The sequence below is a fragment of the Aegilops tauschii genome, chromosome 4 (assembly GCF_002575655.3).
Source record: "Aegilops tauschii subsp. strangulata cultivar AL8/78 chromosome 4, Aet v6.0, whole genome shotgun sequence".
In the NCBI taxonomy this organism is placed as follows: domain Eukaryota; kingdom Viridiplantae; phylum Streptophyta; class Magnoliopsida; order Poales; family Poaceae; genus Aegilops; species Aegilops tauschii.
This window is the reverse complement of record NC_053038.3, coordinates 323,901,928-323,919,147: the sequence shown is the minus strand read 5'-3', so window position 1 is coordinate 323,919,147 and position 17,220 is coordinate 323,901,928. Positions and strand designations below refer to the sequence as shown.

At 45.9% G+C, this 17,220-nt stretch overlaps 1 protein-coding gene across 1 annotated transcript; it reads left to right on the top strand.

The window, feature by feature from the left end:
- Window positions 1-11,087: 11,087 nt before the first annotated feature.
- On the top strand, window positions 11,088-11,399 carry LOC109778370 (uncharacterized). Its single transcript, XM_020336926.1, has one exon. The coding sequence runs from the start codon at window positions 11,088-11,090 to the stop codon at window positions 11,397-11,399; it is 312 nt and encodes a 103-aa protein (XP_020192515.1).
- Window positions 11,400-17,220: the final 5,821 nt, after the last annotated feature.

The window sequence follows — 17,220 nt, the reverse complement described above, 5'->3', positions numbered from 1 at the left end:
AAAGAATCGTGTGGGATGCGATATAAAATATCTTGGCGCACCGTCTTGTCTGGCTTACGCAGGAAACTTCGTCGTCTACAGTCCACTGCCCCCGCTTGAACCACACTTGCGCGCCAGTTTCTCGCGGCACCGAGCAAAAAAATTGGCCACCGCGGAAATATATATCTCCCCGCCCCCTCTCTCCTACCAAAAGCCACATTTCCACTGTTCCTCCTTGCTTTCCAAGTTCAAACCTTCACTGCTGCTTACTGGCTGCTCAGCCTCCTCGCTGGCGACCCTTCTTCTTGCAGCGCCGCCTCCTCGCCGGCTACCCTTCTTGCAGCGCCGCCTCCTCGCCGGCGACCCTTCTTCTTGCAGCGCCGCCTCCTCGCCGGCGACCCTTCTTCTTGCTGTGCGGCCTCCTCGCCGCCGACCCTTCTTCTTGCTGCGTGGCCTCGACGATATGGTCAGGTAATCCACACCCCACCCACACCATCCTCCTCCTTTCCCATCCCACATGCCCCGACCGACGGAGCGACACCTTCCACCGAAATCACTGCCCCCTCCTCCATTAAGCGCCGTCCACAGCCATTTTACACGCAGTATAATGTGGAGCTGAGTAGCATGCGGCCGCATGCGTGAACGAGGTCGCTATGGCTGCGATGCGTGTCGACCGCCAGATCTTGGAGGAGCACCTCGTCTTCGAGGCCACCGTCGACACCGCCACGCGGTTGTCTAATTTAAAATACAGTTCGTGATGTTTTCTCGAGGCCACTGCTAGTGCCTTCTAGTGATTTGTCCTATGTAATGTTAATATGCAATCTGATGTTCGGTTAACTGTTTGGTCCTCTGAAATGTAATGTTCAGTTAACACTTTGGTCCAACAATTGCTACATTTCGTAGTACTGTTCTCAAGCATTCTTTGTTTTGTTAACTGTCTTATCTTCTAGTACATGTTTCTATTCTGTAATGTCGTGCTCAGTTAACTATTTTGGTTCATTTGGTCTGCTGTCCATTTAACTGTTTGGTTCAGTTCTGCGATTTGATTTTCATTTATTGTGGGTACAATTTTGTATTGTTATGCATGTGACACCAATTGAATTTGGCTGTACTCAATACATATTCTACTGATAGTATGGCAAATCTCAGTTAACCTAATCAAGATCTTCCTTATGTGTGTTGCAGGGAAACAATGGGAGACACTGCGGTTTACCATCGAAGTTTGTTCAAGCAGGGTCCTTTGGCTAATAGCACATTATTGTGCAGTTGCAGGAATCATTCTAATATTTAGGTTTCTTACAATTTGGTCTTGCACATGTAGGTCCTGCTGTCAGAGGCTTAGACCCACTGTTCGACCCATTTTGCATATGGGGAAATGAGATGTCCATGAATATCAGTCAAGTCAAGAAACTCAGAAAGATTGTTAGGATGAAGAAACTTGCGACGAATAACAGCAAGATCTTTGTTTGCACAATGAAGAAGACATCAGTCAACTATAGGATGGTACCAACTCTTTTACCTTGTTTTTACCCCTTCGCCATTTCAAAATTTACAACAGCGATTTATGCATAGCTTTGTTTTCAATACTTTTCAAAGCAGTTCACCGATGATTACCTCTCAAATCACCTGGATGGTCAAGAGGCGAGGAAGGTATTCATTCAACACCCATGGTACAATATTGAAGTCTTGCTGAAGAGGACGAAGGTTGGGCGGGCAATTATCCATAGCCACTGGCCTAAAGTTGCAAGGACATTCAACATCACTGAAGGCTCAATATTTGCCTTCCGCTTCTGTAGTTTCCCAGATGAGATTTATCTGTCTATTTACTGTGTATGATGCTACTTTCCAAAGGGTTTTGATGCTGCATGTGAAACTTGGTGCTGTTGTGTAATGGCGTAACTGAGTGCCGAAGCTATCTGATGTAATTAGATTATGAAATCCTGGTTGCTTTTATACGGATATGAAATATCTGGCGTTTTTAATAAGAAATATCAGTTTGATTAGTACATGGATTATCAATAATAGGCTAATTACCCTGCTTATTGGGGTTTTCCATTGCAGACGGTTACTCAGACAGCACCGTGGGCGATGAACTCAAACAACCCGCACAGTTTCTAGAAAGTAGGAGTGGTCGATCAACTAACAATCACATACGGCTTCCGGCAGCGAACTGTTTGCGTTAGGCCACCTTGCACAAACGTTTCCACACAAAGAACTATGTGTGATATACATACCTACGGAATTTTTTTTCTAGGATTCACCGTGTGGGATGTACATACCTACAGAAATGATTTTCTGAGATTTTCACCGTGTGGGATGTACATACCTACGGAAAAGATTTTCTGGGATTCACCATGTGGGATGTACATACCTACGAAAATGATTTTCTCGGATTGCCGTGTGGGATGTACGTACCTACGGAAATGATTGGGTTTCGATGCCTCGCCCGATCGCACACGGCCCCAGCCTGGGTCCCAGGAGGGCCTATCCCCGACGATTTCTGGGTCGTGTGGGAAGGACACCCTATCGCACACACTCACTTGGCGACGGTTCTAAATGCCGTCGCGGAAAGGGGTTAAAAACCGTTTGTTTAGCACGTCGATGTACCAGTGCCAATCAAGATAAAATGAATGACAATGATAAGAAGGAGATTGAGCATCTAACTAAAGAACTAAACACTCTTAAGTTAGCTCATGAAACTACCTTAGAAGATCATCGAGAGCTTTTAAAGACTCATGAGAAGCTACGCTTTGAAAAGCTCAACCTAGAGCAAGAGCATGGGTTCTTAAAAGCAATCAATGATGATCTTCGTAAGAAAAGTTCTTCTTACATTGCCAAGCATTTACTCTTGTCTACTTACATGCCACAAGTAAAATCTAGCAACAAGAGTAAGAAAGATTCTTCATCTAGTAGTAACAATAATCATGCTAAATCCAATATTGTTGCTTCTAGTAGTTCTCTTGATTCCACTAATGATTCTCTTAGCCAAGTTACACTTGAGCAAGAACATAGCTTATTGAAGGGAATTATAGAGAAAGGTGTTTCCAAGAGCCTTGTCGGAAGTAAGCAATTTGAGGAAATTGTACGCAAGCAAGGAAGGCACCGGAAGAATCAACGTGTTGGTTTTGAATGAAAGTTCAATGCCAATGGAGTTGAGTGGGAAGAAGATCAACGCCCCAAGATGAAGTTTGTTCCTTAACAAGAGAAGTATGATCCTACTTCCTTCAAGGGGTCACAAGCTCAAGATGATCTTCCACCACAAGACGACAAGCAAAAAGGCAAGGACAAGCTTCAAGAGGAGATTGATGCATTTGAAGAAGCTCCCAAGGCCTTGGTCAAGTGGGTTCCCAAGACTACATCAAGTTCTACTTCATCAAGTACGACAACAACTCCAAGGATTCCCATCAAGCTGATGTGGATCCCGAAGAAGAAGAACTGGATAGTTCTTGAGGGTAACTCCGCCAACATACTTCACTCCTATCATTTTGGCAAGGATAAGTGCAAACAACTTCCACATCTTGTACTAGTTCAAGGAGTCACAAACCCTCTTGTTGGTAAGACAAGGGACAAGGTAACCTAATGCTTTCATAGACATCATCTTGAATGTACTTCACTCTATGTCTATGGACATCCTTGTTTGTTCCTTGTGGGACTAACCCATATGTAGGTATTGAAAGTGCAACTCACTCCAATGGATTTCTCCAAATGATCTACATCAACATTGAGCATCCACATCTTCAACATCTACATGAAGTCATCATCGACAAAACCCAAGGTTAGTTCATCCCTCTTAGGGGAATGTCACATCTAGGGGGAGCTTTACTCTAAGTATTGAGCTAAAGAAACTCTAATGGTGTTAACACAACAATGCTTTATGTAAAAGTGGTAACCCCACTTGTGCTTAAACGATGAGTATGACCTACGATCAAATGTTCTGATTTCACTCCTCGGTCAATATACTCATATATAGATGACCTAGTTATCACCAATTGCTTGATATATGCTAGAGTGTTTGTGCATGCTTTGCCACATATTTCATTTGCCATCTTATTGTGTGAGCATGTTGATTGCATATTTCTCTCATTCGAGGACATCCATTTGTTGCTTTGATTGTTTGGTCTTTTTCTTTTGCCAAATGGATGGACAGGAATGCCTAAGAACTTCCTCTAACTATCTATGCTTTTCTGGTCTCAAACCCTATTCATGCTACATCACAAAGTTTGATCAAGTTAGATTCAAACCCTTTGGGTGAGGAGCACTCGGAGCCACCGATTCGTCATGGACTTAAACTTCCAAGACCTCTCTGTGTATTTCGGTCTGACCGATTCACCCCTTTCGGTCATACCGAGTTCATTGAGTTGATCTAGGTTTTCAATCTCGGTGCAACCGATTTGAACCGTTCGGTCACACAGAGTTGCAGTAACCGCTTGCGATTCTGCATCTCGGTGCCACCGAGTCATTCCACTCGGTCACACCGACAGGGTCAGGATATATATACTCACGGGTCAAATTTTGGAAATTCCTCCAAAACCCTTCGCCCGCACGTATCCTGCTCTGCCGACTCAAGTCTCCGGATCGTCTCCTCATCGCCAGCGACCTCCCGCTGCTGGAATCTTCACCGCCGTTGTCGCCGTAGCGAGTTCACCACCAAGTTAGGGTATTAACTCGACCCTATGTGCAATCTTTACCTCCGATTCCTGCACTTAGGTCAATGCCATGATTCTTACCACGTATGAGATTACTCTATCTAGCAAAAACTTCCTTTAGATTAGTTTTGTTTCGAAAATTTAGGGTTAGGTTTCCGCCGAACTCATCTCGGACCGACCGAGTTGTAGAAATCGGTCTCACCGATTTGTCCTAGGCCATTGCAATTGGTGTGACCGAGTTCAACTCTCAGTGAAGCCCTAGCAATCTCAGAGTCACCGAACTGTGTCTCGGTCTGACCAATTTCACTAGTTCAGACTCTAATATTGCTTCGGTGTCACCGAGTTTAACAAATCGGTAGCTCTGAAATGCTTTATGTAGAAAACTAAAACTAAGTTTTTGACTCAATTGTTTTGCAAAATCTCTGCACTTTGTGATGCTCATCCACTCTATCTCAACTACATCTATTCACTGGGTCAGCTTTCAGTTTGCAGTGTCAGCTATGTCAGATCAGAGTGACAGCCAGAACAAGTCTGAGGAATAGGTCAATCTGAGTGAGGGCACTAGTCCCTCTGGCAGCTATCATGAGGGTAGCAGAAGCACCCCAGGCAACTTGCCAAAAGCAGCTACCACAACAAGGAGAAAGACAAACTCAAACTCTGAGGATGAAGGTTATGTTGCTGCTGAGGAGGTGGTCAGCTCCAAGAAGAAAGTTGTCAAGAAAGAATTTGGCACTATAGCTTCAACCAAGCCTGGTTTGAACAGAAAGCTCCTGCCAAGAGAGTGCCAATGTTTAAGGCCAGAACCTCAACTCTTGAAGCCTCCAAATCAACTGTTATAGAGGCTGCTGGTGAGGGCAAGAAAAAGAAGGAAAGGAAGAGAGGGAGATGGTGCGAGCGTGCTGATCCCATGGCTGAATTTGAGAAGCACTCTTCAGATGAGGAAGAAGATGAAGAAGAGGATACTGCACCAGCACCCAAAGCTCAGAAGCTGATGGGGGATGCCATCAAGTTTGGGGATTCTCCATCAAAGCCCAAGACTGCCCCCAAAGCTACTGCTCAAGCTTCAAAGTATGCACCAAAGAGAAGCACCAGAAACATACCTGCTGCAGAAAAGAACAAGGCCCCAGTGCCTGAAATAGAAGAAGAAGAGGAAGCCCAAGTGCTCAGAAAGTTGAAGCCCAAGATCCGAGATCATGATGATACACATCCAGTGGTTGAAAACATGAAGATAAGGAAGGATTCAGGTCTTAGATTGTGGAGACAGTCAGATCCCTATGCCACAAGAAGAAGAATTGATGTAGACTACAGGTTCCACACTAAGGAACAGCATGACTTCTATGAGACTGTGCTCCTGGATAAGAAGCCCATAGTCAGTAACATGAAATGGGTTGATTGGTCATATATTGATGACAATGAAGATCACTTTCCTGGAGTTCATGAGAGCTTCAGAATGAATGGAGTTGATACTTTTGTGGGTCAGAAATTGACCAAGTGGAATGATGAGCTTATCATGCAGTTTTATTCAACATCTCACTTCTACCCAGATGGAAGAATTGTTTGGATGACTGAGGCTACTAGGTACCAGTCTACTGTTGCTGAGTGGGCCAAGCTTATCAATGCCCCTGAAGAGCATGATGATGATACTGATGTGTATGCCAATCCAAGGAAAGGACACAACTCCATGGCACATATGTACAAGGATATTCCTGATGCAGCCTTGGAACATCACAAGTTTGGCTCTGTCTATTAACTTCTGTCAGGACTGCCCACAATCAATACTATCCTCGGGCACACATTGTTGCCTAAGTCTGGAGATGATAGGATGATAAGAGGACATTCCATCAATTTGTTGCATATGTTTGATGTGCAAGAAAAGTTCAAAGTGATGACACTGATTGCAGAGACAATCAAGAGGACAACTGCTGATCAGAAGAGATCATGTGGGTATGCTCCACACATTCAGATGCTCATCAACTCCAAGATGGGCAAAGGCATATATCTATTGGACAAAGAGCACCTTCCCTTGAGGCCTGATTTTGAGGGCAATACAGTTGTCATGGATGCTACAGATCCTACTTCAGTAGAGGCTCAGGAGAAGAGAGCAAAAGCAAAAGCAAAAGCAGAGAAGGAAGCCAAGATGCCAAGTGTTGAAGAGGCATCTCAAGTTTTTCTCAAGTCAAAACAAGACCAACTTGGCTATCTCATTCAGGCTACTTTGAGGATTGAGAAAGGATTGGCCACCCTGACTCAGAATCAAGAGAGTCTTGAGAGAATCTTGGAGACAAAACTTCATGACTTGGATGTCAAGGTGACAAAGATTCAGACTTCTGTGGAGAAGATCCAAGAAGAGCTTGAGGATAGGAGTGACAAGACCACTACTGATGCTTACCAAAGGGTGCCCAGAAGACAGAGGTCTGCAGCAGTGCCAGTGACAGACACTAGAGCCACAAACTCAGCTCCTGTAGCCACAGCTTCAGTTGCCCCTCCAGTTGCAACTCCACCAGCTCCTACAACCTCTTCAGATGCTTTTGTTGCAGGACTCCTCTCCACGCCACCTTTGCACTCATAAGCTCCCGAAGATCAAGCTTAGCGAGCCGCATGGCACTATGCATTTTCAAGTTTTTTGGTAACTTGTTGCCAAAGGGGGAGAAAGTGTATAGATCATAGGCTGAGAGAGAGAGAGAGAGCTTTGCTTCTTTTGCTTGCTTGGATGATACTCTATGGTTGTGTGTGTGAGATACTTGTATGGTCATGTGCTTGATCATATCATAATTTAATGTTTGTGCTTGGATGATAATAGTCTCTATCTCTCATGTATGATCATTCACTTTGTCTTGGTGATGAGTGTATATTTCATATTCTATCATTTTGAGCGCTCCACCAAGATGTATGCGACATGAAAGAGTAACCCATGATCCTAATCGATTGTGCATTTGCATGCAAAAGCAAATTTTAAATAATGCACAGATTTAGGGGGGGCTCCTGCTTATCACGTACTTCTCAAAGCGACGATGTATTTCATTCTTATTATCATTTGTCGAAGCTTAGATCTATATGTTGTCATCAATTACCAAAAGGGGGGAGATTGAAAGTGAAACTAATCCCTGGGTGGTTTTGGTAATTCTTAACAACATATAGCTCATTGAACCAATACTCTTTCAAGATGATCATTCAGAAAGTTCAATGATTGGCATGGCATGGACTAGAGATGTGGACCCCTCAAAATGCTAAGGACACATATTGGCAAAAGCTCAAGACTCTACATTTTCATTTTTAGTGATCCAAGATCACATTGAGTCCATAGGAAAAGCCAATACCATTAAAAGGGGATGAGGTGCTGCTTAATGGATTGCTTGCTCAAAATGCTTAGTGACATGATCCAAAAGCCCTCAACCGCTTTCTCAATTCCACATATTTCCTAAACCTAAAGTCAAACTCGGCCCCACCGATTTGATCTATCCGGCGCCACCGAGTTCATTTGACATAGCCATAGCCATAAACCCTAATCAGTTTGGTCTCACCGATAGGGATCTCAGTCTCACCGAGATGGGATTGCAAACTCTCCTTTTCCCTTTGTAACGTTTTGGTTTAACCAAAATGAGCGATCGGTCCCACCGAGTTCACAATGCAAACTCTCTGTTTCCTTTTCGTAACAATTCGGTCTCACCGAAATGAGCGATCGGTCCCACTGAGTTTGCCCGACCAACTCTCTGTTTGCCTATTATTGAAATCGGTTTCACTGAGTTCATGTGATCGGTCTCACCGAGATCAAGTTATGCCCTAACCCTAGCACATCGGTCCCACCGAGTTGATATTGTCGGTCCCACCGAAAAGCCTAATGTTCACATTTTGAACTGAATCGGTCTGACCGAGTTTCACTATTCAGTCCCATGGAGTTTGGTAAATTGTGTGTAACGGTTAGATTTTGTGTGGAGGCTATATATATCCCTCCACCCATCCTCCATTCGTGGAGAGAGCTATCAGAACGTGCCTACACTTCCACTACTCATTTTCTGAGAGAGAACCACCTACTCATTTGTTGAGACTAAGACATTCCAATCCAACCACAAGAATCTTTATCTCTAGCCTTCCCCAAGTTGCTTTCCACTCAAATCATCTTTCAACCATATCCAAATCTATGAGAGAGAGTTGAGTGTTGGGGAGACTATCATTTGAAGCACAAGACAAGGAGTTCATCATCAACACACCATCTATTACCTTTTGGAGATTGGTGTCTCCTAGATTGGTTAGGTGTCACTTGGGAGCCTCCGTCAAGATTGTGGAGTTGAACCAAGGAGTTTGTATGGGCAAGGAGATCGCCTACTTCGTGAAGATCTACCCAAGTGAGGCAAGTCCTTCGTGGGCGATGGCCATGGTGGGATAGACAAGGTTGCTTCTTCGTGGACCCTTCGTGGGTGGAGCCCTCCGTGGACTCGCGCAACCGTTACCCTTCGTGGGCTGAAGTCTCCATCAACGTGGATGTACGATAGCACCACCTATCGGAACCATGCCAAAAATCTCCGTGTCTACATTGTGTTTGCTCCCTCCAAACTCCTCCCCTTTACCTTCATATGCAATGATTTACATTCCGCTGCTATACTCTTAGAATTGCATGTGTAGGTTCATTACTTGACTTGTGCTAAGTTGCTAAAATCTGCCAAGACTTAAAATTGGGAAAAGGCTAGATTTTTATTTGGTCAAGTAGTCTAATCACCCCCCCTCTAGACATACTTTCGATCCTAGAGATAGTTTTCCTAACGAACAACTAGCTGCAATAAATGTTTCTCACAATACTCGTTGGTATGCTGACTATGCTAATTACATTGTTGTTAAATATATACCACCTAGTTTCACATACCAACAAAAGAAAAAATTGTTCTATGATTTAAGACATTGCTTTTGGGATGACCCACATCTTTATAAAGAAGGAGTAGATGGTATTATTAGACGTTGTGTACCTGAGCACGAACATGAACAAATCTTACGGAAATGTCACTCCAAAGCCTATGTAGGACATCATGCGGGAGATAGAACTGCTCACAAGGTATTGCAATCTGGTTTTTATTGGCCTACTCTTTTCAAGGATGCTCGTAAGTTTGTCCTATCTTGTGATGAATGTCAAAGACTTTGTAATATCGGTAAGCGTCAGGAAATGCCTGTGAATTATTCACTTGTTGGTGAACCATTTGATGTTTGGGGTTTTGATTATATGGGAACTTTTCCTTCCTCTAATGGGTATACTCATATTTTTGTTGTTGTTGATTATGTTACTAAGTGGGTAGAAGGTATTCCAACCAGTAGTGTTGATCACAACACTTCCATTAAAATGCTTAAAGAAGTTATTTTCCCAAGGTCTGCAGTCCCTAGATATTTAATGACTGATGGTGGTTCACACTTTATTCATGGTGCTTTCCGTAAAATGCTTGCTAAATATGATGCTAACCATAGAATTGCATCACACTATCATCCTCAATCTAGTGGTCAAGTAGAACATAGCAATAGAGAAATAATACTAATATTACAAAAAATTGTTAATAGGTCCCGAAAGAATTGGTCTAAGAAATTAGATGATGCACTTTGGGCTTGCAGAATAGCATATAAAAATCCTATGGGCTATCTCCTTATAAAATGGTTTATGGAAAAGCTTGTCGTTTGCCTCTTGAGTTAGAACATAAAGCATATATTGGGAAATTAAAGAACTCAACTATGATTTCAAACTTGCCATGAAAAGAGGTTATTTGATATTAGCTCACTAGATGAATGGAGAACCCAAGCTTATGAAAATGCCAAATTATTCAAAGAAAAGGTTAAAAGATGGTATGACAAAAGAATCCAAAAGTGGGAATTCAAAGTTGGAGAATATGTTATTTTGTACAACTCTCATTTTAGATTCTTTGCAGGGAAACTTCTTTCCTAATGGGAAGGACCATATATTATCGAAGAGGTTTATCACTCTGGAGCTATCAAGATTAATACTGCCGAAGGTACTAACCCGAAGGTGGTCAATGGACAAAGAATTAAACATTATATCTCAGGCACGCCTATTAATGTTAAAAGCAATATTATCCAAACCATGACACCGGAAGAACACATAAAAGAAACCTTCCAGAGTACTCCACAATCCTGAAAAGGAGGAGGTACATGATACGGTAAGTAAACGGACTCCAAAAAATCCGCAAAAATATTTTCTGTCAGTTTTGAAATATTAGAAAAACTAGGAAAAATAAGAAATAACCAGGAAGGAAACCGAGGAGGGCACGATACACCAGGGCGCGACTGCCCTCCCTGGTGTGCCCAGGTGGGTTGTGCCCACCTCGGGAACCTTCCCGACCCCGTTTTCCTCCCGTTTGCTTGTTTCCCAAGATAAAAAATCTTTATATACCCCCCAAACGTATTGACCTCGCATCACGGAGAAATTTTATGTTCTTGTTTCTTGCTGTTTTCTGACATATCTTGATCGCCATGGCCGCATCGAGCTCCTCCAAGGACAAGTTCTTCGAGAGGGTAATCAACCCCTACTTGTCGGAGGTGATGAAGCACCCTCAAACCATTGAGATGCGTGAGGGGGTGCTCCACATCCGGGATGTTCAAGGGCCCAAGAGGACGGGAACGGTGGAGGCCAAGCTCGAAGCCATGGAGCGGGAGGTCTTCAAGTGCAAAGGGATGGTGGAGCGTGGACTCGGTGCCAATCACCTCAGGATTATGGATTTCACATGTGATCACAAAGTGGATGGTCGGTCCATGAAGGACATCGTCTTCACCCTCAACGGGTAAATCAACTTTTTGTAAAGCCAAATCTATGATCTCCAAAATCAAGTCTTTGAATACGAGGCAATATTTAAAGGTATGAGTTTAGCTGCCTGCTGCAGGACTCGTGAGACTCGTGCTTCCTCTTGTGATGGTGAGCCGCTACCATGGAAGCCGGAGGATAAGTTCGCTACTACCTCATCACCACCACCATCATCATCTCCCCCACCAAAGGAGACTTGAGTACATGGGTATGGGCATTCCCCTTGGCTTTTGTCAAGCTTGGGGGAGATGCCCCAGTATCGTATCACCATCACTTTTATTGCCTTTACCAATTTTAGTTTGATCTTTAGTTTTATCATGAATTAGTTGAATAAAAGCTTAGCATGATCTATCTTCGAGTATTAGTTTTCGTGATCTATCTATCTATGTAATCGAGTGAGAGTTATATAATAAAGTTTAGTTTGAGTTTTTGCTTCTTACTTTTATGTTGCAATCAAGTAAAAAGAAATAACTGAAAAAGATCATATGCTAACCTTAAGGTAAGTAGTGACATCACATAAGAAAAAGTATAAGTGGTAAAATTTATTGGAGATTGACAAACATAGCATTGGTCAATGATGCAACTAAAGAATTGATAAGGGAAGAGAAGATTCACATGCCAATACACTATCTTGGACATCTTTTATGATTGCGAGCCCCCATTAAATATTATATGTCAAAATTGTTGACGTTGGACAAGGAAGACAACGTAATGATTTATGTTTGTTCATATTCACATATAAGTTATATTGTAATTGATCCTTCAACATGTGGTGCTTGCTTAATATCTTTGCTAGCCAAAATTTCGCACTAAGTAGAGATGCTACTTGTGCATCCAAAAACCCTAAACCCAAACTCATGTTTTGAGAATCTACCATACCTACCTATGGATTGAGTAAGATCCTTCAAGTAAGTTTTCATCGGTGCAATAAGGCAATAAAAATTGCTTCTAAATGTGTTTTATCATTTAGTTTAAGAGAACATTGAGCGTTGTACGAACTTGTGATGGAAAAGTAATAAAGGCGACAGACTGCATAATAAAGGTTGCTATCATAAGGGGGCAATATAACGTGACGTTCTTTTGCATCAAGGGATTTGGCATACAAACCAAAAAGAGCATGACAACCTTTGCCTCCCCGTGCGAAGGGCCTATCTTTTACTTTTATGTATTTACTTTTATGCAAGAGTCAAAGTATTCTTCCCTATTCCTTTTTATTTTCTCTTTTTGCAAGCATCATGTGGTGAGGAAAGATCTAGGCACACATATCCAGTTGGATATGAGTGAGCATGAGTTATTATTGTTGACATCACCCTTGAGGTGAGTACGTTGGGAGGCAAAACAATAAGCCCCTATCTTTCTATGTGTCCGGTTGAATTTTTTTTCTCATGGGTATGTTGTGAGTGTTAGCAATCATAGAAGATTAAATGATGGTAGAGTATGTGGACTTGCCAAAAGGCTCTGATACGAGACCCTTCCTGAAAATATGATGAATTGTAGTTGCAAAGTTGACTGAGAACACATTTTGTTGGTTTTCAATAGAGTTTATGCTTTTACTTCGATGTTGTGATGAATTTCTACTTGTTCATGAGAACTTATATGATAAAGTAATATGATAAAGTTTTTGCTATTATAATAATAAGCATGAGGCTGCTATGTCCGTATTTGGTTTTTATCAACACCTCTCTCTCAAAGCATGTGGACATGTTTTTCGGTATCGGTTTTTCGCTTGAGGCAAGCGGGTCTAAGCTTGGGGGAGTTGATACATCCATTTTGCATCATGTTTTCCTACTATTATTTATAATGTTTTATGCATAATAATGCTTTTTGGAGTAATTCTAATGCCTTTTCTCTCACAATATGCAAGGTTTACACAAAGAGGGAGAATGGCGGCAGCTGGAATTCTGGACCTGAAAAAGCTACATCAGAGATACCTATTATGCACATCTCCAAATGAGCTGGAAATTTATGGAGAATTATTTTGGAATATATAAAAATACTGGAGCAAATAACTACCGGAGGGGGGCCACCTGGTGACCACAAGACACCAGGGCGCGCCAGGCCCCCGAGGCGCCCTGGTGGGTTGTGGCCAGCCCCGCGCACCTCAGGTGCCCATCTTCTGGTATATAAGTCATTTTGACCTAGAAAAAAATAAGGAGAGGACTCTTGGGATGGAGCGCGGCCATCTCGAGGCGGAACTTGGGCATGAGCACTTTTGCCCTCCGCGGAGCGATTCCGCCGGGGGAACTTCCCTCCCGGAGGGGGAAATCGAAGACATTGTTATCACCAACAACCCTCTCATCTTTGGGAGGACAATCTCCATCAACATCTTCAACAACACCATCTCCTCTCAAACCCTAGTTCATCTCTTGTGTTCAATCTTCTACCGGAACCTCAGATTGGTACCTGTGGGTGACTAGTAGTGTTGATTACATTTTGTAGTTGATTACTATATGGTTTATTTGGTGGCAAATTATATGTTCAAATCCATTATGCTATTTAATACCCCTCTGATCTTAAGCATGAATATCATTTGTGAGTAGTTAATTTTGTTCTTGAGGTCACAGGAGAAGTCATGTTGCAACTAATCATGTGAACTTGATATGTGTTTGATATTTTGATGATATGTATGTTGTGATTCCCTTAGTGGTGTCATGTGAATGTCGACTACATGGCACTTCACCATCTTTGGGCCTAACGGAATGCATTGTGGAGTAGTTATTAGATGATCGGTTGCTAGAGTGACAGAAGCCTAAACCCTAATTTATGCGCTACTTGGTAAGGGACCGATTTGGATCCAAATGTTTAATGTTGTGGTTAGATTTTATCTTGATAATTTTCTCGTAGTTGCGGATGCTTGTGAGGGGGTTAATCATAAGTGGCAGGTTTTTTCAAGTAAGAACAACACCCAAGCACCGGTCCACCCACATATCAAATTATCAAAGTAGTGAACGCAAATCATACCAACATGATAAAAGTGACTAGATGAAATTCCCCTGTGCCCTCAAGAACACTTTGCTTATTATAAGAAACCATTTTGGCCTGTCCTTTGCCACAAAAGGATTGGGCTACCTTGCTGCACTTTATTCACCTTTGTCGGTGATGACCTCCCTCATGCCGTCCTGGCGGTCTTGGTCTCGTTGCACCGGAATGGAAACCTTTGGCTGATTCCTTGGGACTCCGCGCCTGCGCTTGCCTCCTTAGCACCAAAGAAGAAACTGGTACACTGCGCCCGCTGGCGCCTGCCTGGCCTTGGCCGTCATGGCTCACGTCATCCGAGACTCACGAGGTGAGGCTTGCCTAGAACTCTCCGCTCCTCGGGAGCCAGCCTGGGGAGGCCGCTCCTCTTGGAGGTCTTGATGTCGTCCGCCTCGCGAGGCTTGGCCCCTCGCGAGGGTCTTGAGTCGTTGATGTTGAAGCTGGGCCGTACCAGGCCGCCGATGGAGCCATGTCGTGGGCCACAGGCAAGCAAGTTTGGGTACCCCTGTTCCCAGAACGCCGACAGTAGCCCCCGGGCCCAAGGCGCACTCGAACTTGGCTTCGAGGCGAAGCCAAAGGGCAAGTGCGGAGCGCCGCGGGCCCTAACCTCCTGCGGCCTTGGTCTAAGCATGGCGATTGATGGGACGTGGGCGTCTCCACTTCCCACGCTACCTTGGCAACTATTTCGGGCCTAACAAAAAGGTTGGGGCTTGGTGCTGAGCCTTCATTGCCCTTCCTTCGCCTTGCTCCAGATCTCCTTTTCCCCTGCTCAGAAAACCTCCAGATCTGCCAAATCTCTTCCCCAAGCTTGCGGTCGATGGCCACCGACAAGGCGAAGTCTTCGGCCGCGGCTGCGCGCCCGGCTTCTTGGTTTGAGCTGGCCCTGAGCGCGTCCACCATCGATGAAGAGAAGCACCTCGCCGTCGTGCTTCCGCTGACCGCGTGCAGCTGCAACAAGGGGGAGAGATGGCGCTCTGGGTCGGCTCCGCCAAGCCGAAAGCCTTGGGTGACACCTTCTATCCCTTCTTCCTGCACAGCGTCCTTGCTGGGTTGGTTCCCCCTTTCTCCAGTTTCATCTACGCCATCCTTCGCCATTACGGGCTCCACGCCCTTCATCTTCATCCCAACTCCATTCTCCTGTTGTCGATCTTCCCCTTCTACTGTGAGGCATTCGTGGGGATGATGCCCTCTGTTGTGATGTTCCGCCACTTTTTCTACCTTCGGATAAGTGGCAGCCAGTGCTCGGGGTGTGCCAGCTTCATCGCGGCCAACGGCAGCAACGCGATCTCTCGAACCGGGAAGAAGGTGGAGGTCTTCCAGAACAAGTGGATCTTCATGGACGCCAATCGCACCCACGCCCGGCTGGAGCTGCCGACCGCGCCGCCAACGCCCCTCGAAGGATGGGCTCACGAGAAGCTCACCGACCCCCGAGCGGAGCTGTTGCTGGAGAGGGTGATGGCTGACCTAAAGGCGGAGGACCCGAAGGCGGAGAAGCTGACAGGGGCCATGATGATCAAGGAGTTCCTGATGTAGCGCCTGGCTCCGCTCCAGGCGCACCCGCGCCCCCTGTGGAGATTCAAGGGCGCGAAAGACAACCTCCGGCTGCGCCCAGACAACTTGCCCGATGAGGAGCTGGGCAAGGTCGTGCGTACCTTGCTCGGGAAGGACCAGGGCTGCCCCCCGGACTCCCATCTCCCGCTGTATCGCCGCACCGATGGAGAGAAGGTGGCCGCTGCCATGCCCACCTTCAACGAGCGTGGGCTCGCGCCGCTGAAGCCTTCATAGCCCCTGGGCTCCTCGATGCCGGTGTCCTCTGGCGAACTCAAGGTGGAGGAGGAGGCAGACTCAGAGGAGACCTTGTAGGAGGTGGAAGAGACCTTGCGCCCACGGCAGAGCGAGCTCCTGCGGGCCTTCTCTGACAACGACGACACCGGCGTGCACCCAATCAGGGAGTCACCATGCTCTACAGGGGTCACCACGGGGTCCGGGGGCACCCCGCGGAAGAGGCTGAGGCAGGGGATCCCGAAGAGGGATAGGTCGGCACTGATTCCTCTGGGTTGCGGCTCCACCTCGCCGCCGGCCGCCAGCGCAGAACCGGGCGCGCACACGTCCGCCCCTGAGAGCGCGGCGACGCCCGTGCCCAAAAAACCAGTGGGCGTCCCGCTCCTGGGCCGGAAGGGGGACTATGTCGCCGAGGACCAGTAAGTGTATCTCCTCACCTTGCCCTTGCTCTTTGATTTGGACGCAGTATTCAATGTCTCCATCTTGATGCTAGGCTGACATCGGCGGCGAAGAGGAAGAAGGAGGATGCTAGAGCCCCCGAGGCCAAGCGACCTGTCATGGTCGCAAGGACTCCGGTGCGGAAGGACGAGGCTGCCTCCCGTGCCCCTTCAGCGAGGTCGCCCTCCCGAGGCCTTGAAGCCCAGCCTCAGGAGAAGATGGTTCCTGCGGCCGAGGCGATTCCGGAGGCACTCGCCCTCAGCGTGCCTGTTGAGGATCCGAGGGCTCCGAAGCCCCCGACCCTCTCTGTTGCTGCCGCCTCGCCAGGCTTGACGTCGGCACCGCTTCCTCCCCTAGTCATCGCGTCAACGAACTGTGGTTCTTCTGTCGTGCCCGGTGCCCTAGAGGAGGCCTTCTCCACGCTGGACCAGCTTCGGGACGATCTTCAGGGCCCCGACCAGCGCAGGGCGTCGGGGTGCCTGGAGTTGGTCTCAGGGTGGCTTTAGGCCGACTCGTCCGTTAGGGCGGCCTCAAAGGAGGGCCGGAAGGTGGCCGGCCTGGCCGCAGCCGCCCGCAACGTGGAGTTGAAGGACGTCGAGGCCACCGGGG